Source organism: Chenopodium album, chromosome 17 (genome assembly GCF_948465745.1).
Source record: "Chenopodium album chromosome 17, dcCheAlbu1.1, whole genome shotgun sequence".
Taxonomy (NCBI): domain Eukaryota; kingdom Viridiplantae; phylum Streptophyta; class Magnoliopsida; order Caryophyllales; family Amaranthaceae; genus Chenopodium; species Chenopodium album.
The window spans coordinates 47,997,645-48,021,507 of record NC_137850.1 but is presented as its reverse complement, the minus strand read 5'-3'; the positions used below and the strand labels follow the sequence as shown (position 1 = coordinate 48,021,507).

At 35.3% G+C, this 23,863-nt stretch overlaps 3 protein-coding genes across 3 annotated transcripts; 1 reads left to right on the top strand and 2 right to left on the bottom strand.

Annotated features, from left to right (window-relative positions):
• Window positions 1–5,306: 5,306 nt before the first annotated feature.
• LOC145590014 (uncharacterized) lies at window positions 5,307–7,196 on the top strand. The gene is made up of 3 exons (XM_081646742.1): window positions 5,307–5,511; window positions 5,761–5,854; window positions 6,209–7,196. Exons 1-3 carry the CDS (start codon window positions 5,414–5,416, stop codon window positions 6,959–6,961), a joined length of 945 nt encoding a protein of 314 aa, XP_081502868.1. The 5' UTR covers window positions 5,307–5,413; the 3' UTR covers window positions 6,962–7,196.
• A 265-nt stretch (window positions 7,197–7,461) lies between these two features.
• On the bottom strand, window positions 7,462–13,321 carry LOC145590013 (uncharacterized). The gene is made up of 5 exons (XM_081646741.1): window positions 12,760–13,321; window positions 8,856–9,152; window positions 8,538–8,765; window positions 8,109–8,237; window positions 7,462–7,926 (listed from the first exon to the last, which is right to left on the bottom strand). Exons 1-5 carry the CDS (start codon window positions 13,000–13,002, stop codon window positions 7,720–7,722), a joined length of 1,104 nt encoding a protein of 367 aa, XP_081502867.1. The 5' UTR covers window positions 13,003–13,321; the 3' UTR covers window positions 7,462–7,719.
• Window positions 13,322–15,321: 2,000 nt separating this feature from the next.
• LOC145590012 (translocase of chloroplast 34-like) lies at window positions 15,322–20,076 on the bottom strand. The gene is made up of 8 exons (XM_081646740.1): window positions 19,888–20,076; window positions 19,424–19,535; window positions 19,208–19,315; window positions 18,368–18,492; window positions 17,395–17,656; window positions 16,733–16,801; window positions 16,458–16,619; window positions 15,322–15,636 (listed from the first exon to the last, which is right to left on the bottom strand). The coding sequence occupies exons 2-8, from the start codon at window positions 19,520–19,522 to the stop codon at window positions 15,529–15,531; spliced, it is 933 nt and encodes a 310-aa protein (XP_081502866.1). The 5' UTR covers window positions 19,523–19,535; window positions 19,888–20,076; the 3' UTR covers window positions 15,322–15,528.
• Window positions 20,077–23,863: the final 3,787 nt, after the last annotated feature.

Sequence of the window (23,863 nt, the reverse complement as noted above, 5' to 3'; positions counted from 1 at the left end):
GGTTCGGTTGGATCTATATTTGTTTGTGGGTTTGGTGTAAGGTGGTGGTGGTGGCATGGCGTATTGGGGGTGGGGCTAGTGGCGTTTTTGGGGTGGTGGTGGGTCAAGGGTTATTAGGTCGGGTGTTACTTAAGGGGTTATTAGATGGGTAAGTCGGGGGTTACTTAAGTGGGGTTACTTGAAGGGGTTACTAGGGGTTACTTGGAGGGTTACTTAGGAGGTTATTTAAGTGAGGTTACTGGAAGGGTTACTTGGAGGGTTACTTAGGAGGTTATTTAAGTGAGGTTACTGGAAGGGTTACTTAAGTGGGGTTACTTAAGGGGTTACTAAGTCGGAGGGGTTACTTGAGGAGTTACTAAAGGGGTTACTTGGTCCGGTCAGGGGTTGCTAAGTCAGAGGGGTTACTAGATGGGTTATTTGAGGGGTTACTAACAGGCTAAAGTCGTATCACCTAATCAAAAGTAATTCCTAAAACCACTAACTAATAATAGATAGGGAAGTAGGGTCGAATCCACAGGGAAACGAGTCTTTCTATTCCTAATTAATTATTATAATCTAAATTATTAAGTAACCAAAAGTTGTTATTTAAAGGAACTATACTACGAAGAATATGAGTAGGGAGAAATAAAAGTAGGGAGAAATCAAATAATAAAAGACCTAGGGCATAGGTTCACCAATAAATAATATTCCAGGGTAAAACATAACAATTAATCATCAATGCATCAATTAATCAGATCATAAAGGGCTTTTGCTACGTATTACAATCACAGAGTTAATTTACCGGTATTAAATCTCATCTCTCGAATCTCGATCTAACCATTTATAAATTTGTCTGCCTATTGAAACTAAGCCTAAACATCAATTCTCATCTCTCGAACCTCGAATCAATATTGCTAAACTCATACGAATTAAATCTGGCCAAATCTAACCGCATAACATTAAATCAATCAATAGGAAATTAATCAAGCATTGACAATTAACAATAATAAATTACCCCTTCATATTATTTATGGATCCCCATAACCCTAGAAAGAAAACTACTCACGCATAATTAAATATAAACTAAACAAAGCAATTAAACAAGTCATGATGAAAGAGACAGAATAAATAACTAAGATTAGAGGAGAAGAAATCATTACCAAAGTTGAAGGAAACAAGAGATGGAATTAAACAAAGAGTTGTAGAGAGAGAAAATAATACTAGAGTTTAAGAGGAGAGAGAGAAAAGTTAGAGAGAGAAAGAGAGAGAGTAAGGGAAGGGAGAAAGCATACTAAACTCGCTTAACAAAAGCATATATAAACTAAGCTCGAAAATCCTAAGTTAAAACAACTTAAACGACGCTTAAACTTCTCCTCAGAAACACGCGCCCGATCGGGCGAGGCACCGCCCGATCGGGCCCGCCTTTTTCTTCGCCCACTCATTCTGGGCATCCGCCCGATCGGGCCAAAGCTCGCCCGATCGGGCCCGGCTATATGCTGGACTTGGATTGGGCTTCATTCTTGGCCCAATTCGAATCTCCATTTCGGGTCTTGAATACTCGGTGTCCAAATGCAATCGGTCATGCCTTCAAATGCTCGTAGTTGTACCGCAATAATCCCGGGAAAAAAAGCTCCAAAGATGCAATTTCCTACAAAACTCAACCAAAACTACGAAAACACTAGAAAACACCAATTAGTAATAAAAGTGACTCTAAAGAGCCAAAAATACTACTAATTATGACCAAGGGACGGGGGTAAAACACTATATAAAATGGACATATCAGTTACTTGGTCCGATCAGGGGTTACATGGTTAGAGGGGTTACTTTGTCATTTGCTAATTTGGCACCCTACCGCATGGTGCGGCCAACCGCACCAGAAACGCACTACTTATATGGTAACTTTTCGTACTTATTACTCTTTCTATCTCTCTTATCTACAATCTTACTCCAAAAAAAAAAATAAAAAATAAAAATCTACAATCTTACTCATAAACCCATTTGCATAATTTTGTTTTATTTCTAAACATAATGAACATGGTTTTACGAAGCAATAAAAAAAAGGGGGGGATATAGAGACCGTACGTAAATAGGTTTGCATTTTACTTGTGTTTTATTAAATTGTATGCTAAAGCACAAACTCAAACTAGGTTGACCTGAAGGTTATGGGAGATTAGATTTAGATTTGCCAAGACATCTTCTCCTTAAAAAAAAAAAAAATAAATAAAATAAAATAAAATGTATTGTACTTGTATTAATATGTAATATTTTTAATACAAAGTGCACATTAAGATAAGTCAATTGATTTGAGTAGGACCAATTTTGTGTGAAAGAGAAGGTGTGGCAAGTGAGAAAATACCATGTTAATCACCTTGATCACTTGATGTGTATCATTAATCACCCATTTTTCTTACCACCATATTTTTTAAGGTCATAGCCTCACAGGAGTGATAGGACCTAGTGAGTAGTGACCTAGTGTGAATTGTGTACTGTGTAGTAACAAACAGCCTAACAGGGCTTTCTGTTACAACGAAAGGTAGGTTTTGTAGCTAGTGCTAGCCCAATAATGAAATTGGGCAGCCCAAATCTTTGGTCCAATGACTTGATGCTAGGAATTGGGCCCATAAACTCTTCTATTGATTTTTTTTTTTTTTAAAAACACTCTTCGATTGATTTTATTTTTACACTTTTTTTTTTTTTGCCTTTCTAAATCTAACATTGATTTAAAAGATATAGAGAACTTTTTAGTGCATTAAACATTTTTTTTTTAGTGTAAGAGAGGGGTAAAGCACTAAAACCTATTATTGTACCTTCCAACATTGAAAATTCTACATAAAATTCTACATTAAATTTATTGATAAAAGGAATAGTTCTTTGTGTAGTAAGTCTACTACGAATTATGAAACATTTAACTTTTTGGTTAGACTCGATATCCCAATATATTAAGGACAAAAAGTTAGATACTCTATATTTACTCATATGCATATAATTGAAATAGTTTTACATACTAGTTTAATTAGTACCTACAGCAATAATGGGCAAAACAAAAAATAAAATTGTATCGTAAAATGTAAATCATATCTTATATAGTACTAATAATCTAGTTAGGAATGAACCAAAATGTTGAACTAAATCAATTATGAAGTTAGATGAACTAGGTATCCAAGAATCCTACTCAAATACTGGACATTCAAATTAGATCCAAATTATACAACTTGAACTACTGTAGCTTGCCATCACTTGCCACTTGGATGACTACTAATGATCAATATTGAATAAGGCCATAAGGGTTAGCCAGTCGACCACAATCACTATATGTAGAATAAAAAACCTCACAATTGCATACTTCCCTAGTTAGGTTTCATTTTCAATATTTATTTTTTTTTCGTCTAAAGTGGATGGACTAAATTATTGAAATGGATCATTATTTACGAAGTAAGATGAACTAGATATCTAATTCAAAATATTAGACATTCAAATCAAATCCAGATTATCCAACTTGGGTACCCCTAGCTTGCAAACACTTGCCACCTAATAGAGATCAATTTTGGTTCGGGCCTATCTGGTCGACCGCAATCACCGCATGTAGAATCAAAAACCTTACAATTGCATAATATTACACTAGCCAGGTTTCATTTTAGTATGAATGTATGATACTTCAATTCGATCTATTTTTGTCCTTTGTAATGTTTTCACAAAATTATTGTCATGATGTCGAACCATTTCCACGAGTCATTCCTAGAACACACTAGTCTCTCTCTCTCTCTCTTTTTTTTTTTTTTTTTTTTTTTTTTTTTTTTTTTTTGTCATAAATATGAATAATGTTAAAGAATTTGCAAAGTAATTTCCATCACACAAAGAATTTGTCATTGTGGACGATATAGCTTGCCCTTCGTGCATGCAATATGTACAATTAATAATTGGATAAAGGAAAGAGATTTATGAGAAGACATCTATTTATTGCATTATTTTTGTTTGCCAAAATATTGTTGGTATATAGCCTTAAGTCCTGAACCCTAAGTTTTGTAGCAGGAAAATGTTCGATCTATATTACCCCACTTTTGAAAATGAATTACTACTTGACCAATTAAGTCTTCATTTTGATTTGTCTAAGACATGAAAAGATGTCAAGTAATAGTATCCTATTTTGTTCATGCATGGATAACATTGAAAAAAATAGAAAAAAAAAATCATCATCTACGTAGTTTAGCGTGTTGATTAAATAATTAATTAAATAGAAATATTATTTGATGAATATATACACTCTCAAGTGGTGACATGCATAGTTGGGCTAACTAACTTGTGACAGGTGCTAGCTCACTAGGGTCCTTTTTCTTACCAAAAAAAAAAATAATAAAAAATCTACTTTAAACAATACATAGTTCAAATAATAACATAAATTAAACACAACATGAAGATTACATAAGTTTTTTTTGTATAATTATTACTCTTTCTATTTCATGATATATACATTTTTTTCTAAACACTACTCACAAATTTGAGGTTACACATTGACGATTGGTGATTCTTAAAACTTACGTATTGTTATTTGTTAATAGTTACTTTGTATATAAAAGTATATAATATCTTATATCATGATATGGAAGTATCATATAAGTACAACACACCAAATATCTCAATTAAATGCATCATTAACCAGTGCCCAAGGGCAATGGCTAATAACAATAATTGAGATCTTCTTAGCTAGTCATTGTCTTGAAAATCCAATTGTGAATTCGAAGCACTCATATAAGGTTTACGTAACTCATTATCCATATATAAACTTGAAAAGGGACAATAACTAACAAAGGATACCCTATATATGTTATTCACACCATTTATTTATTTATTTATTTTAAAAAAAAGCTCATTGTTATAAATTCCAAGGTCCTTACAATACAATTATACAACACTATTCTCAAAGTGTCTAATCCGCTAATTAAGATTGGGTTGACATGTAAAATTTTTCAAACTAATAGCACAATTTATCTTATCTACCAAAATAAAAATTACGAGTACAATTTTATCCTAAAAAAATAATGTTTAAGTGAAGAACTAATGTCTTAATTATGTAGACATCCTTAAATAATGAAAGAGATAAACTTGTATTTTCTTATTATTTATACCATAAAAAGTTATTTTTATTAATTATAACTACTATATTAAACGTTTTTTTTTATTAATTTATCTCTGTCATTTTCAATTTAAATTAAGAAGAAAAAAAATATCAAACAAGAGAATAATATTAATATCTTTATATCAGTAAGTGGGGTATAGGAAGCCCTATATATACAAGTCTAAATGTAACAAATAGTTGTAGTAATAGACCATAGAACAAATCCTCTACATAAAAAAAAGCATATCATCATAGAACAAAAGGCAGCTTCTACATATACTTGTACGTAGTTTTTTTAATATATATTTGGTTGCTCCAATAATGGTTGATAGTATTGTTGTTGATAGAGATAATGAATTTCAAAATAATAGAATTCTTCCAGTTTCAGCTACTCCCCCTTCAAAGGTTTCAACTCCCTGGTAATTTACTATTCTTTATCATTTTTTTTAATTTTTTTTTCTTTTTTGGATTCAAAAGGTACACGAAGCTTAGCTTGATAGTAACATATGCAACTATATTGATCATTTATAATGAGAGTGAGGGATAGCTCAAGTGGTTAGAAATCTCCTCTCGATTTCAAAAGATCTTGGAATCGATTCTCATTTATAATTTGATCCCTTCTACTTTGAATTTGTATGTGTCACTAATATTTATAAAATATATTTCAGGTACAAAAAGGAGGAAACCACGGAGGATAAAAGTGTTGGGAGGACTGCGAAATTCCTTCACTGGATAGGCTACGAAGAAATTTTCTCATCACAGGTATTCTCACCGCTCGTTCTAAAGGTCTAATGTGTGAATTGCTTTTGTAATGTAAATTAATTTTGCGTTCCTACATAATGTGAAATCAAGTTTAAGAGGAACCTCCATTGTGAAATCCTTTTCAAAAATATTATCGTATAATTTGGAATTCAAAAATATCAAAATGGCTTCTAATTTCAAGGTTCAAAGTTCACCCTGACGGCGCTAATCATAAATTGAATACTCGTAATGGTTGTCACATGTAGCAAATTAAATGAAGCTTGAATCTAACTGTTTTTGGTACTTTGGTATATTCATCTATATTAGTGGCTTAATGGCTTAATGCTAACAACTATAAAGTGTGACCAATTTCAGGTATGGAGAGCATCTGTGGCAGAACTCCTAAGCACAGCCATTTTAGTATTCATGTTAGATACAATTTTCATATCCTCTAAGATAAGTCATGAAACACCCAACATTGTATTTGCTTGTTTTGTTGCTCTTATTGTAGCATTTCTTCGCCTTGCTACACACCCCATCTCCGGGGGCCACAGCAACCCAACGATCACCATCTCTGCGGCCTTTATGGGCCTCATATCCTTATCGCGAGCCATGATCTATCTTACAGCCCAATGTATAGGGTCTATACTCGGCGCATGGGCACTTCAGGCAATGGTTAAAGGCTCTATAACAAATAGCTACTTGTTAGGGGGGTGTACACTCGCGGTGGCCACCCCCGGGCCAGAAGGCCTCACCACAGTTGGTATCGAGACAGCACAAGGCCTATGGGCCGAGATAATATACACTTTCATTTTCCTATTCTCGGTGTGGATGGCCTTTGACCAACAACGGGCGAAGGCCTTGGGCCAACTTGTGATGTGCTCGATCACCGGTGTCGTGGTTGGGCTGACTATGTACCTGTCCACCACAGTGACAACCAAGAAGGGCTACACTGGAGCAGTTATCAACCCAGCAAGGTGTATTGGGCCTGCAGTTGTGAGAGGGGGCCATCTTTGGAATGATCATTGGGTTTTTTGGGTTGGGCCTATACTAGCTTGCTTTGCATTTTATCTATATAGTATGGTTCTTCCACTTGAGCATTTCAAAGCAAGGATAGCTAAAGATTAAGCCTAATATTTGTATTTGGCATATATTGTATCAAGCATATGCAAATTTGTATTAAATACTAAGATGTTGTTGATAAATAAATTATATAATGAGAAAGCAAACAGTTTTGTAATGTTTGTTTTTTAAACAAGATTTGTAACATGATGATTTGAAAATTATTAGATGCTTTATCTTTTAAAAGTTAAATTTTATTTCATATATCTAAGAGCACATAATAGCTTAGCATTTCATATAGATTTGCAATTGTAGGATTGTCGCTGCATCATTTGACATCATATGTTCCCTATACTGTACATCTTATAAGCTCTCCATATAACTATATCAACATGGATTGCTTTGCCTAATAACTTAGCATTTCAACTTTTACATAATGAAGAAATTTCTTTGCATAAAAAAGCTAGTAAATGAAGAATTACCTACCATTTTACAGTTTTACACTGTCATGGTCCTCAAGGACATTGGCATATACACTGTCATGATCATCAAGGACATTGGCGTGAACGAGGCGTAACAAATGGATTGATAAACATTTCTCAAGCAGATAACACTATGCAAAGTAACCCTTCCCAGTACCAGGGATACATTACTGTATTACAATAGCTACATGGAAATACAAAACATATATAGGAAGCCGAACAACACAAGATTTACTAACACCATGAACTGAAATTGCTTCCAATACATAAGTGATTTAAGACACATTAGGATATAAGCTTTCATTTATTTTTTATATGCAATATCAGTGATGTGGGATAAGATCATGAGGCCGTCTGCAAAAATGAAGTAGGATCGGCAAGGGGTTCATGAACAACCGAGTTAGTTGAAACCGATACAGGGTTACCTTCTAATTGTAACATCATACTCCCTAAGATCTCCAGCAAGAGCTTCTTGAAATCTTCTTCTTTTACTAGCTTCCCGTCATCAGCATCTACCATCTTAAACACTTCATCAGTAACCTTGTCCATCTGTTCATAGTATTTTTAACTATGTCAGCTGTGACTAACAACAGTTAAGTATTACATAAACATAATGAAAGACAGAGAGACAGCTTCCATAACAATTTTGTCTACACTTAACAACTTAAGTATTAAAACTTTAAAGATTACAGAGACATAACTAGCATAACTTCAAAAGAGCTTAGATATACCTCAGCAATAGCACCATAGGGAGGCAAACCAGCAGACGGGGCCAATGAATCTAATGCCAAGCGAAGATACTCCTTCGACAATCTTCCATTCTTATCTCTAGGTATATCTTCCAGCACAGCATTCAGTACCTAGTTATATCATCCACAAACAATAACATTAGTTTCTGAAGCCAAAATTTTCCACAATGATTCTAAGATTTTTAACTATGTTCATGGACCCGGGAACAAATATTTGACAGGTTTGTGGCAGAGCGTCAGACTCAGCTATCGGATACCAAGGATCCAACAAAGGTATGAGGTTTGACATGTGTAATAAGTCACAAGAGTCTGAGTAATGCTGTAAGAGATGTTATCTAGCCAGTATGTTAAGTATGAGGTTTGATATGTCATATGTGTGATAACTGACAAGTCACAAGATGGCGGATTTACCTTGTCTGTTTCAAACTTATTAGCTAAAAGAGTCTTGATGGCACTTCCATCATAGGTGTTCTCAGTGTGTGCAACAATCACAGGTTGCTCTCTAAGACGCTCAACTATTTTTTCAAGTACTTTCTTGAGTTCCTCCAGGAAAATCTCCTGAGATGATATTAATTGCTGATCGTTACTACAGTCCTGAGTACACAACTCCAAAGCTGGTTCCACAATATTGCTCATAACCTACAAAATCACACATGACCGTAAGAGTATAGTCAATGATGCACTTGAAATAATTGATAAGACGAGGAGTAAGGGAAAATAGTATATTACCCAAGAATCTGAAATAGGGGGCAACCCCTGATCAACACCAAGCTTTTGCAAAGCTTTGACAATTTGATCACACATAGTTGCATTTGGAGTTGCAGTCTCAGAAAAAATTAACACCATATCTGTCTCAAAAGCAGGACTACTTATATATTCATGAAGTTCTTCACCATCAATGCGGAGGATGACAATGGGATCCCGTTTTAATCCAGCAGCCATGCCTATAAGGATGTCTGAGAGAACTTCTTTAAACTCACTCTTGCTTACTTTCTCCTCTTTACCATGAGCGAATTCATTCAGAACCTATAATAGCCACCAGAAATGAATAAATTATTACAGCATCATTATCTGTATCTAGTGCTATTTGTATGTTTTAGTTCCCCAAACACTCAATACAAGCCACCCTCTTTGCCATCAAACAAGTAATGGATTACATGGTTAATAAATTCCTCATTTTTAACATCTTTGAACTATCAGATGATTTGTACCTTAATATACCTTTCACCATCCTTTAAAATCGTGAATCTTACAACTAATATGTTAGTTGTTGACCTCTTTTAACCCAAACAGCTCACAGACCTGCCATTTTTTGGAGCTCTATATGATCTGCAGTTTCAATTGGCAGATAGAGACATTTCCCAAACCGACCAAACCATCCTATTGGTATACTTCATAACTTTAGGTGTACTTATCTTAATATATTTTCCTAAATTGTGGTCCTTGTCCATATCTATTGCCTAAACTATGAGGTTAATAAAGATCCTCATAAAAATTGTGATCCAAAAGGTTAGCTTGCCTCTTCAACCAGTTATAATTGACTACCAACTCTCTTGGAGGTCCCCACTCCAAAGAGCACTTTCGGCCAAAGCAGGATAGTTTCAAATGCCTCATGCGCTATTTGCTTGAAGTCTTAATCATTACATAAGCACTAGCAAGTTGCCTAAAATAACTATGATAAACACTGGACCACTCTTCTAATCACATAATAGAGGTGTCAAATCGGTTGTTTGGATCTAATCATATTTGGGTGATGAGGTATACAATTCGGTCATGACAGATTGAGAGACCGATCCTATTTAGGTCTCTTGTAAATCAATATACTACGATAGATCATACATTATAAGTTAGAAATAATCAGCTTGGGAAATTTCAGTAACTATTAGGGACAGGATCGAGTTGGGTTTCTTGTGCAGCTTATGATTTACCTTATTACCTACATAAGGTAGAGCCAAACCCCTTCAAACTTTTCCTTCCCTATTCCCACAATCCCAAATTCTGGGAAACTTAGTGCTGAAAAGGTGATGTGGGTATGATATAAAAAATGCTCTTTTTCTTATCTACATAAAAAAGCTTCTGGCGGCCCACTTTTTGGCTGGTCTGCAGGATATTATATTGAACTCATTAAAAATAAATTAGATCATTATAGGGATCATTTGGTAGGATGGTCTGCCACTATTCGCGGTTATCTAACTACTTAGTCTATAATTTTCTGCATAAACAAACATAAGATTCTTTTGAGCATCAAGTTTACTAGAGACTTCTTCTATTAAGAGAAAGGTCTAGCAGGCTGGAGAAATGTTCATGACATGTTGAGTAGGAGCCTACAATATTTCTAGAGGAAGCTAAGTAACTATGATTTGCGATCTTCTGCATTAAATTTTTTGATTCAATCAAGTAGCAGAATCATGCTTCTTGAAGCATAAATTGGAAACTGACAGTAACAAGAAATATACTAGTACGAAATTAAGCTTCAAAGCTCAAAGGATCATCAATTTCCGATTTATTCAAAACCACAGAAAAATAGTATTTGTGGTAATTTCTTTAGCCAATATAGCAGTTACTTTCAGAAAGAGACTCCAAAAGATCAAAAGAAAGAGCAGGATATTAAGGCCGGTCACTTTTCTGTCTTTTTTTGCCATTTAATATGTATTAAGCAACTATCAATCTACAAAGCTAAGGTTTAAACAATTATGCAGACCTTTTTTAACAATTAAGCAATGCTGTCAACAAAAAAAAAAAAAAAAAAAGAAAAAAAAAATTTATAAAAAAAAAAAATTCAATTTTATACTTTTTTGCTCAATCAACTTCATCCCTTTCTGTCAATAACTAGAGTCAACCAACCTCATCGATCACAATAATACTATCCCCCTCTTGGCACAAGGTTCAGAGCTCCTTGAGAATTATTTCAAGAACTTAACTTGTACTTTTAATTTTTACTTTACTTATTAGAAAATGAAACTTCACCTTAATCAGTAATCATATAGTCAAAATCTATAATAAGTGCTATGAATTAACTATGAGTTGGTACTTGGTAGAATGATCCAGCTAAAGCCATTCTTAAAATGATTTTCCTAATGTCAAAGTCCGGTACCTGGTAGAATGATCTAGCTGGAGCCATTCTTAAATACGGTTTTCCTTGATGAACTAAGTAACAACTACGCCTCCAAATATGTTAAAATGTTGCTGCTAAAATGCTAAATTGCCCACACCAGCTACCACCAGAGAAATATAACTTCCTAGTAGAAACACATAGATAAAAGTCCCTAGTCACTTGAGAGGAAGACACGAAGAAGAAACAAATGACACAATCGCACAATAGTACAATCCCTATATATTTTGCAATTTTCTTAAAACCTCTCTAAAACAGGCAATGTGATGAAAACCATGATAAACATGGGCTGTAGACACCCTACAGGGTCCTGCCCACCGTGTAGACCCTCGTCTGTATCCTTTTTGGATGCATGATGAGACCGCTCAAAATCGGTCATATACTCATATGGTTTTCAAACTTTGTTAGCTAAAAAGGCACCGACAATTGATTTTGTTGCACCATTTTCAAATCCAAATCTCTAGTGCAATTTCTAGACAATCATCCTTCAAATTACTTTTCCTATTGGGTCCACGAGACCACGACGATGCACAAAAATTGACATATAGGTGTAGAAACTCTTAAAGACTTTAGCATCTAATTATCTGAAAAAAAGAACTCAAACAGATTTTTTTCAACCAATTTTCAGCATCTTATCAAGAAGTAACTAATTAAACTACCTTAACTATTCAAAATTGGATTTTTTCACATACCAAGCAATAAAAAGGAAAACTTATGGCCCCTCTTTTTCAATTCTTTTTTTTACAATCTTTTTCAATTCTTCAAAACCACTTAGTTTTACTACACTGTGGGACCAAAAAATTTGTCCACATTGAAGAATTTGTGAGCTTCAATTGTACAATAGACAATCTTTATCCTATCTAATAATTCACTAGTGTGAAATAATATCCCACGTTTTTCACCATTCCTCTACATAGTCCGAAGGCAATAAACTAGAATTGATAACATAACCCAACTATACCAACTAGCAACTTTCTTTTGGGATTGCTAAGTTTAGATACCAACTTATTGGTAAACATTGTAAAAAATACTCTCTCTCCTAAAAATATTCTCTCAAGTCTCACCATTGGAGATGGTCTAACATACTCCTTCTGTCCACAAATAACATATCGACAACTTAGAAATTTTTTTTTGTGGACATCCAATAAGAAATACACGAAGATTATTTGTGGGCAGAATGAGCATCACACATTCACACCCATTTGGGTCATTTCCTAATGGTTCACTTCTTTGGTATTGGATCTCCATATAACCTCTGTTGCATAAAAATGGATAAGAACACAACACAAGTACAAATTAGATACTAGACGTACACCTAATAACGACAATTATAAAACCATCCTTTGTAACTTACTCATCATACGGTTATAACATTATTAACATACACGTATACATGTGTTAGCCTGACGGCCAGACCAGTTAATATAACATAACATAACAATAGTTAAAGCTCAGGATCGATTTATATAATCTATGATAACATATTAAGATGTACTCGAAAGGTAGAAAAGACGAACTGACCTCGGAATAGATGTGATCAGAGTCAGAAGAAGAGCCTTTAGGAGGAAGACCAAGAGCAACACCAATATCAGCAACAGCAGGTTGAAGTTCTTTCACAGATAACTTACCATCATTATCAACATCAAGTTCTTTGAACTTGTGATCCACATATTTACTAAACACCTCCTTATTTTCAACCAACTCCATTATATCTGAACCGTCCATTACCTGTCCTCCTTCCAACACCTTTTTCTTTCCTTCCATTGGTCGATCAATTTTTATTTTTCTTTCTCCTTTTTAAAAATTAATTCACACCCACAAAATTTTTAAGAAATCCCAGAAAAACCCAGAATTTAGTTTTTTAAATTTTGGTCAATTAATTGCCCAATTTGCAAACTTTTTTAATGAAGAGCTAACTTTAGAGAGTGTAACTTGTGATTTTTTTTTTTTGGCGAAACTCTCAGCTAATCCTCGTGCTCTTACTTACGACCTGCTTTTATAATACTATGAATGTGGGTGATTTGATTGTGAAACGCTGAACAGAGGAAGAGAGAGAAAGAGAAGTGTTTTGACACGAAAGTGTCTGAGGATGAGACACGTGGATGTGGAATTTCAAAAGGGTAATTTAGACTACCACCAAATTTTATGGTGGAGATTCTATGTTTTAGGGTTGACAATGTAGTGATCTCATTGTTTTGAACTTTTGTTGGTCATTATATGTAGTGCCGTAGTATTTGGATTTGTTAAAGATTGTTAGATTGGATATGGGTCGAATTGGGTCAATTTGATTAGATAGTGATTGTTTTATTTGGTTGAGTGGTATATTTGGATTTGTTAAATGGATTGTTCATATTGGTTGAGGGTCGAATTATTGACAGTTTTCAAGTGATTGAACTGTTGATTTAAATTTGTCTAATACAAAATATAAAAGTTACTAGTTCAAGCATTAATCATTGACATAAAACAACATTTAGATAAGTTTTGTTAAGCATAATGTCACGTGCTAATAGTTTTCCCGATGCCTTCACACAATGAGTCCCATATGAGACAACCTCCTTTTATTTGTGTCTTACTGATGCATGTATTTATGGTGCAGGTTAATGTCATCTCGTGTGGTTTCCTTGACTTATTAGTTTGTTACGCATATGGAGAAGGTTGGCCTACATCAAGCCTCGAGGATTCAGGCGCCACCTATTTGCGTTTGTCCCGTGATAATAAGCTACATAAAATGCGAGGTGTGGATGATTGGGTGAGTGTGATACATTTATCCAAAACTCGAAACCTTGACTTGGAGATCCCATGGAAGTGTGAGGGTTTGGGCTAGAAGCTTGTGAGAGTAATCTAGCCCAAACAATGAGATCTGATTCACCCTTCTTACATTTCAATTAGGAAGTACTCATATATGACAATGAGATAAGACTGCTCAAAGTCATTTTGTAGGAAAGTCCTCCAAACAAATACAAATCAATGACCATTTCACAATGATTATGCTATTGCAGTTGTATGACCTAATATGATAGTTACATTATTTTTTATACATGAAACAATATAATAGAAATATGATCTTTGAGATTACTTGGATGGATTGACAAGACTTACTATAAAGATATAATGCTTTAGAAAAAAGGTTTCCTAGGATGTAAATGGGATAAGTTCTTTTTTGTAGAATATAACAAATGTAAGCAGTATACTAGATAAAATTGACAATAACAAGAAGGATACTCCTCTTAAAAAAAGAAAATGACAATCATCAATGAATCTGATTCACATAGCCAAAAGCCATAAGCACTGTGTAGAGTCTTCCAAGGATGAAATGGATAACCACTCAACCTAATCTATCTCTATTTGTCCATATTTCTTTGTCACGTCCAATTTTTACGACTAAACTGCTAATGACCGAAACTTGTTTCATATAGTTACGACTATATTATATGAATTGTATCTCAATATGAGATATTAATAATCAAATAAAAGAGGGCATTCCAATTTACTATACTATATTCTACTAAAACGAACCATATATCGGACTGGTGACGGCGTGAGAGACTAGTTGTTAATTTAATTACTAGCATTGCTAATGTTGGTTGAGAATGACATTATGAGTAGTTTATGACACAATCCTACCCACCCTATTGAGGATCAAAAGGACTGCCTTTTGACGCAATAACTCAATTACTAGTATCATGTTTGGTCCATGGTCTTCAAGAAAGCAATGGGCCTAACTTATCTCTCTAATTCTCTGTCTAATCATATATTTTTATTAATAATTTTCTTCAATGCCAATTATTTGATTTATTTTCCCAACTTGGATACTATATGCTTATGAGGAAATTAGTTTAACCAAATAATTACCCTTACACGAATTTATTTAAGCGCGAACTTAAATGTATTTCTTTATAAATAAGGGGATTCTGTGAAATATGATACCTTCTTTTTTTTACTTTTTGCAAGCACATCCAAGATCCAACCACAAAAACAGAGATAACAGATGCCACAGCAATACTGCATTTTTTTTTTTTTTTTACAAAAACAGCTTCCTCATTAAGTGAAAATTATTCAGTACTTCATTAGTATCAAACCAGGTTGAAATAAAAAATAATATAGCGTGATTCATTGCCCAAATACTAACAATAAATAGATAGATAAAAGAGCCAGCACTCTAAGATACTCAAAATCGCTCAAGTTGCCGAAGGTTACCACTACACTGACTGTAACAACCTCTATAGAAGTAATGAGAAACACAGTTGAGATGCTGTCAGAGGGAAGAGAGAGAAGCAGAATGAGAGCCCGTTAGAACTTGCGCTTGGCTGCACCAATATCTCGAAGTTCCCATGCAGGTTTACTTTCCTTGGCGATATCATCTTTGATCAAACCACGAATCTTCTGTACCAAAAGATACTGCAGCAAAAAAAAAGGGTCAACTCACAGCATAAATGTTCTGTCTGAGGAGCCCTTCAATTTCAGCAAACTAATGAACTGCCTTATAGGGTAGGAAAGTTGCCAAGAGACAAAAGAGTCTGTATACTCATTCTGATAACAAACCATCACATTGTTGAGATGCTGCTGAAATTATCAGAATGAGTATCCAGTCAAAAATTTCTGCAGAGGCTAGCAATTCCAGTGGAGACTATCCAGAATATGAGTTATTTTTATAGGACGGAATAGTTTTTGACCCCCACCTCACAAGTCACAACCCCCCTCCCCAAAACAACAAAAATCGACCTAAAGGCTTTGACAAGTTATAGACTTCGAGTGAAAGGGAAAGAAATTATAATCGGATATCAAGAAGATGGAAATAGGGCTAACAAAATGTACTTCCTCAACACTACAAGGAACGATCTACACATTACTATTGCCTTCCACAGCCAACAAATTTTGTATGTTTCATTTCACGAGATAGGGCTTGTTTGGCATCATTTTTGGTTTTCAGTTTCCTGTTTTTTTGAAAACCAAAAATCAAAAACAGGAAACAAGAAAAAGGTGTTTCCACTTTTCTGTTGTCAGTTTTCAAAATTATCATGATTTTGATAAATTTAAATAATTTTTTGATTCATTATAGGGCATATATCATATACTTTTAAAAAACAAAAAACCAAAAAACAGAAAACCACAACAATGCCAAACGAACCCTAAAGAATTTTCCTGAAAGCAATTATGTAAACCACTACAATAACAGAGCCACATATATGTTAGCTAATCTTGTAGATTTGGAAACTTACTTGAGCTGCTGCAATCAAGGGTATCCACCATTTGTGTTGTTCATTTGGGTTAGGTCCCTCAATCAACTTCTTGTCAACCAAGATACCCTTACTTCCATTTGAAACAACATCTATGATAGTTTTCACCAAATTTGGTATCCATGAAATTCCGTTTGGAAGAACCTATAATGATCGCAGCAATTACCAGTGAGCTTATGCCAAGTTGTAAAAGTACTAGAAGAAGGTGATCGCAAATTCTAAGAAAGGTACCAGGACTGGATAGGTAAGCAACTGACCTTTTCACCGCTTTCATTTTTATTGCATCGCCCACTGTTCTCAACCAAAATTATAGGCATGGAGAATGCCTAGGAGAAAATTAAACAAAAAGAGCAAAATGTTCAGGATAAGAAAAACACAACTAAACACGTCAAATATGAAGGAAATAGAATGTTGTAGACAGTTTCAGCAAAAAACATTCCATGCGATTAAGCAGTACTCAACTCAGTAAGTAGGACCTTTGACAAATATATCAAAAATTAGAAATGCATTTACTAGCCTTTCCAAGGAATTGTTAACACACAATAGATGCTTTTTTTCTATATTTACAACAGATTCCAGGAAAGCTAATCATGGTACATGTGGTGGCAACTAAAACTCAGATAGACACGGTGGACAACCAATTAGGCATGTTATTTCCCGCAAGCACTTCTACCCTCCCAGAGTTAACAATGGGGTAATGAAACAGGTATACAATACATTAAGCAACATTATAATAACATACACAGACTAACATGAAATGCAAGAGACACGCAATGCAAACAGAAGTACAACAATAAAGCCTTAGTCCCAAACGATATGGGGTTGGCTAACATGAATCGTCCTAAGGAACTGTCTGACAAAGTCAAAACCGCAAAAAGTATGGATTAAAAAAAAAGGCAAAAAGATGAAGATGCCATACAAGGTCCTGCTTCTTTATTCGCCCCCCAAGGCGGACAACTTTTAGAAGAGCCTCAGATCTTTTACTGAAGAAGTCTTCATAACTCAGCCCATCTGGGGGTGAAAGCTGAGCATGAGTAAGGACAATAGCAGCACGGTTCCAAATTTCTTTTCCAAAGCTATCTGTAATAGCTTTGATAATTTGCCTGTCCAATGTATCCACTCTGTAGGCATCTAAGCGGTCCACATACAGCAATACATCGATGGTTTTATCCAAAAGGAAGCTGCTCCAACCGGATCAATAGGAGAGTTAGAAATAAGACAAGGACGACAAGGGAAGGCAAAATAAGAAGAAGAACAATTGAATGATCACGACAACACCAACAATATATTCATATGGCAAACATCATATATTAAAAAGTAATGATCACTCTAAATTGATAGCAAGGATGTATTCTACACTGAGAAAGTTGGATTGCCAAAACAATAATCTATCCATCCCTGATACCAAAACAAATATATATATTCAGGTGCTCATGTACCACAAATGCTTAAGTGGTGAATGAAACAAATCCATAATAATTATACAGCATAGCAAGGTGATTGCAGCTGAAGTTTGCTGGCAGTTATGACAGTGTATGCTTAAAAAAATTAACAGCCAGCTAGTTAATTGTAAATAGCTCCAGAAATATATATGTAAAGGCATCTAAGTTATGCACAAGAAAATTTTCCTGGAAAGCAAAATGAGTGCCAACCAGCAGATTCATAGCTGGGGAAGAAACAAAAACACTTTTCACAAAAAATTGGATCGCAAGCACAAGTATATAATTAAAATTCGTTTTCCCAGAGCCCAACTAAAACGAACAAATAATCAAATAGAGAGGAATACTTTTGAGAGCACACTTCTCATGGACTATAAGCATGCATCATCACTGACTATAGAGAATTACTACAAATCCAAAAGAACAATATGACAAGTATCATTCAGCACAAACCTTTTAATCATATCAATAGCACGGTCATTCACATATCCACCTTCAACTAGACCTGGTGTGTCAACAATGTTCAATGTAAATCCTGCTCTTGAACGAGATATCATCACAGGCCTTGATGCTTCAGACTGGCAATCAATCAACAAAGAGTTAAAAAATTCGCAATCAATCAACAAAGAGTTAAAAAATTCACAAAGGAAAAGACAACAACCGCCTCAGCTACAAAAGAAAAGAGCAAAATATTGGTTGTGTGCTTGTGTCCCTTACAAGTCAATGTTAATAATAAAAATACTACATATGGTGTACCTTGGTCAAAGGAAAAAATGTAAATGTGCCGTAAGGCCACTAACTTAACCAACTATGTAATCCACCAATCAATCTAAAGTCCAGGGTAACTCTATGCTTTGATTTGGGATCACCCACCGAGCATCTCTCCCATGAAATCTTTTCACCCTATATATAATTCATTCTTGAGGCACCAAACCTTCAGTACCACATAGGATCAGATGGAACTGATAATTTTCAAGGAAACTGAGGAGGCTTGAACCATCAAAGTAAAGCAAAAAAAAAAAACCTCCAACTATGAATTTAAATTGACCATTATAAAATCCATTTGGAGATTTCTACCGTCATAAGGGTTGTGAACTTGAGTGCTAACAAAAGGAAATAATTAGCATATTAATTCCATTATATACCTTCAAAAGTTTTTAAGTATTTAAGAAACCATGACTTAGACAATGAGTAACTATGCAAGTTTACTATACCATAAAATGAACAGGAATTACAGAAAAACAATACAATAACAACATGCCATTTATAGCAACCAAGGCAATGAAGCCATACCTGAAAAGCACTGACAGCAACTACTCGTTCACCAATGACCGAGTTTACAGTAGACGATTTCCCAACACCGCCTTTTCCCATAACAAGGATGGTTAGTGAATCCACATTCTACAATCAAACCATTACAGCAAACATGTTTATCAGAATTCACTGAATAACTCCCCAAAACAATATCACATGAACAAAAACAGCTGTGATGCAAAAAATGAGCCAAACCTCTTGCTTCAATGTTCCCAAATATTCGAGCAACTTAGTTTGAGTTGCGAGCGGAAACTGCTGAATTCCACTCCATTCACGAACTATTTGGCCAGCCATCTTAATCTTTCACCTGCTCAATTCACCAAAAAAATGGCTAAAATTCGAAATTCCTTTCATTAAACCAAATTCAATTAGAAAAAAACAACATTTCTACTAGTAGATGATAATGTAATCCATTGTCCACCCTAAAAATTAAAACTGTAAAACTACAGTCGAAAAAACCCTAATTTGAAGAGGGGCAAAATCAATTATAGTGCCCACTTAAAATTCACTCAAACCCATCAAATTTTTCCAAAATTAAAACAATTAAATCTCACATTAAGCATTTAATCATTAATATTTACGTGGGTATTCAATTAAGGGTTTTAAAAAACCCTAAAAAGAACCCAGAAACAATGGAGTTTTATGAAAGAGAAACTTACAGAGTATATTGGTGTTGAAGGGCGAAAGGAGAGAGAAGAGAAAGAGGAAAGATAAGGGCTTTAGCTAAAACCCCAACCTTATCAACTTGAATGCCCTGTTGTTTCGCTATTTCTCTCGCTTTCTCTGCCTCTCTCGTGCTAATATCCGTCTCTCTCCACCCCCACCTGATTTCCTAATAAGAGGTCGGTGGACCCAAATTGTAGACTAGAACAATAGACAACTATAGTGTAGAATTGTAGACGGTAAAGTCGAGGTGACAAATAAGTTAAAGTCGTGTTTGGTGAGTTAATAGGTTAATGTCCGATTAACTATTAACGGCTCTTTATAATAGATGATAAGTGGGCACAACTTAAGTTAAAATACAGATAATAAGTAACGATTTGTGAAATGACGCTTGCATGTTACCAGATATTGTAAGTAACGTTTAGAGTCTACCTATTAAACTTGAATAGACTAGCATACCTTAACGTGTATTCTATATTTTCACCCCTCTATCTCAATCTAACAGTCTCCTCCCAAAAACCACCACCCATTAAGAGCAAGATTATCGCTGGAGTTAAAGTCGTGCATTTTTTCTTTTTTTTTTAAAAAAAAAAAATTGAGTTAAGGCCAAACGCTTGGAGTATTTGGAAATTCTAGCCTCATCATTTTCGTTCGCAAGGCTCATCATCTTTCTTATTCAAATCTGATATTCAAATGTCATTCTTGTATTTGGTAGGTTATTTGCTATATTGAGTGAGGTTTAATCTTATGAAATAGTCAAATCTAAATCTAATTACTTAAACTTTTTTTTTTTTTTTTTACGAGATATTACCAATACTTATGGCTAGATTTCAAGGTACTTGTAATCTCTTGTAAAAAGATTTTATTGTGCTTTTTATGAGTACATTGACACATCCTTAATTGATATTGGAGTTAAGTATAAAATAGGGGACTCAATTGTTGCAAAGTATGGGGAAAGGGGACTCAATTTATTTTATGGAGGAAAAGGGGACTGAGGTTAAATTTCCAGTTAAAGGGGTGTTTTTAGGTGACTTAACTCACATTTAACCCAAGAAGAATTAAGTCCCTTGTAAAGAATTAAGTCTCTCATTGTTGTCTTGATTAAACCAAATGAATTTAATACCTTCATTAATCATTCTTGTTTTTTTTTTTTTTTTTTGAAAGAAACGTGAGGCTTAATATTAATCAAGGAGTTAAATTACATCCTGGTCCGCAATAGTGGATACACTATGCGGAAAAGAACTCAGAAACAATTGTTCAACCCCACCCATAGAAACTAGCCTGGCAACTAAGTGTGCAACAACATTCCCCCCTTTCTTCAAGAAAAGGCATTAAAGCCACCATTCAAAACATCAATATCTTTTTTTTTTTTTTTTTTTTTTTTTTTTTTTTTTTTTTTTAAATATCAAACATCAATATCTTCAAGAACTAGATCAGTAGGAGTTCTTCCATTATGAGATAACACTCCCCTGGCTGCACAGTGCACACTCAGCTCTTACACCTCCATGTCCACCCGAGACAGCAACATTATATGATCTGAAATATAATCGTTTGAAATTAAGAGAGTGCAACAACAAAAGCTTTATTTTTTTAAAATTTGTTATCCAAAAAAATAATTCTTTCAATAATAATTTCTTAACAAAAAAAAACCAAAGCATGTTCTTCATCTTCATGGGTATAGCTTATTTGTCTTTCTTTTGTAGCAGAAGCACACATCAGTAGTTTCAATAAATACTTGCAGAGTCCTGAAATTAAAAATAAATTATGGACTGTATTAAAATAAAAAATTAGGGACTCAATTCTTTACAAATTAAAATATTAACAAAAAAAAAACATACTTTTTTTTTAATTGGTTAACCAAAGGGACTCAATTGTTTAACCAAGGGGACTCAATTCTTTCCCCTTAATTAATTAAAACCCACCGATAACTCAAGCCCGTTCTAGCCCAGTCCCCTTTTCCTCTTTAAAATAAATTGAGTCCCCTTTTCTTATATTTTGCAAGAATTGAGTCACCTATTTTAGACTTAACTCTTGATATTGGCACATAAAATTCATGTGAGAAGAATATAAAAAATTGTGTTTTCAGGATGTGCCAAAATCAATCTTGGTGTGATAAAATTATTTCCCATAATCTTGAATGTGTGGAGCGAACTCATCACAATCAATTCTATTTTCGTCTACCCTAATAGCTAGTACTTCCACTTTCCTATCTGCTCAACTAGAGCTGGGCATGGGCCGGGTCAGCACGCGGGCGGCCCGGGCACGGCACGAGGATGGCCCGGCACGGCCCGGCCCGACGGCAGGCCCGGCCCGGCACGATGGCACGCCCCTCGTGCCTCGTGCGGGCTGCGGTGAAAAAAAATCCAAAAGTGGCCCGGCACGGCACGAGCCCGGCCAATAGCCCGTGGCACGGCCCGCAGGCACGGCCCGCAGGCACGGCCCGCAGGCACGGCCCGCAGGCACGGCCCGCAGGCACGGCCCGCAGGCACGGCCCGCAGGCACGGCCCGCGGGCACGGCCCGCGGGCTAACGGCTATAAACTGGCGCTGCTCTTGTTTTTTCCCTCCAATATTTACTATGAATGCATGCAACTCGGTGATGGTGTCGAACAATATAAAAATCATGTGAAAGATAAATTTTTTGAGTTATATAGAGTTTATGAATCTAAATATGGAACCGTCACTCATTTTGCCCCTTCTCAAACATCCAAAAGCGTAAGTAAAACGGGCAAAAGTTTGGCGGCCCAAGCTGCTAACATGTTATCTAAGTTTTCAGGTAGTGGATCATCATCAAGGCGAACACAAAGCGATGTTTCGGAGTTGCAAATGTACTTAAACTACGACTTCATGAAAGACTTGGACGAAGATTCGAGGTTGGGGATGGACATCCTAGATTGGTGGAAATCCCAAAGCACAAAGCATCCAATTTTGGCGGCAATGGCACGTGATATTTTCAGCATCCAAGCCTCCTCCGTTGCCTCGGAACGAGCTTTTAGTGCTTCGGGAAGGGTTCTAGACGATAGAAGAACAAGTTTGAAGCCCGAAACACTAGAAATGTGTGTTTGCTTGAAGGATTGGATGGATGCCCAAGAACGCATCCAAGATCGTACTTTTACGGCCAACGACAACATCGATGGTTCCGATCGTTCTGGTTCAACTAGCTCCTCCGCATTAGCTAGTGAACATGAAGCCGAAAATGAAGACGAAGAAGATAATGAAGACCTTGATTGAAGATTACCAACAACTCGAGAATTAATATTAATTAGCGAAAATTCTAGTATTTCCTATGTACTCTATTAATTAGTGAAAATGTTAGTATTTCCTATGTTGGCTATGTACTCTATTAACATTAGCCGTATAATAAAATAACAAAATAAGTTATTCATCAATTATTGTTAGTTGTACACTTGTACTTCATATTATCTTTTACTTAATAAATTTTTATGAATGAATTTTTTCAACTTTTAATTTTATGGAATATGTTATATTGTTATTTAATTTTTGTCTAATACTTATATAGTTATATGAATAATATGATATATAGTAAATTATGAATGAACAATAAATATTAATATAATTTAAACAATATTTAATATAACTTAACTCCATAAAAAATTTAATAATTATTAAATTCAAATATTAAATTGTATAATTATTCAATTCAATTTTTTCTTTCATAAAAAAAATTCAAGTTTTTTTAAAGTTTTTTTTAATTTTTTTTTTTAAAAAAAAAAAGAAAAAAGGGTAAGCCGTGGGCCGGCACGGCCCGCCTCCACCGTGGGCCGGCACGGTGGCCGGCACGACGGGCGGCCCGGCACGGCACGACCGGCACGGTGGGCCGTGCCGTGCCGTGGACAGGGAAACCTTGAAGGCCGGCACGGCACGGCACGGCCCGCCTCCACCGTGGGCCGGCACGGCCCGGCACGACACTGTTCATGGCCCGCCTAGGCACGGCCCACGGCAGGCCCGGCACG

Coding starts and splice junctions, on each gene's coding strand:
- LOC145590013 (XM_081646741.1), bottom strand. CDS start 13,002: ATGGAAGGAAAGAAAAAGGTGTTGGAAGGAGGACAGGTAATGGACGGT. Junction 8,238..8,537: donor ATAAGTTTGAAACAGACAAG/GTAAATCCGCCA, acceptor TGATATAACTAG/GTACTGAATGCTGTGCTGGA. Junction 7,927..8,108: donor CCTATGGTGCTATTGCTGAG/GTATATCTAAGC, acceptor TACTATGAACAG/ATGGACAAGGTTACTGATGA.
- LOC145590014 (XM_081646742.1), top strand. CDS start 5,414: ATGGTTGATAGTATTGTTGTTGATAGAGATAATGAATTTCAAAATAAT. Junction 5,512..5,760: donor TCAAAGGTTTCAACTCCCTG/GTAATTTACTAT, acceptor AATATATTTCAG/GTACAAAAAGGAGGAAACCA. Junction 5,855..6,208: donor AAGAAATTTTCTCATCACAG/GTATTCTCACCG, acceptor GACCAATTTCAG/GTATGGAGAGCATCTGTGGC.
- LOC145590012 (XM_081646740.1), bottom strand. CDS start 19,522: ATGGCTGGCCAAATAGTTCGTGAATGGAGTGGAATTCAGCAGTTTCCG. Junction 18,493..19,207: donor TTGCTGTCAGTGCTTTTCAG/GTATGGCTTCAT, acceptor ATTGATTGCCAG/TCTGAAGCATCAAGGCCTGT. Junction 17,657..18,367: donor GCTATTGATATGATTAAAAG/GTTTGTGCTGAA, acceptor CGGTTGGAGCAG/CTTCCTTTTGGATAAAACCA.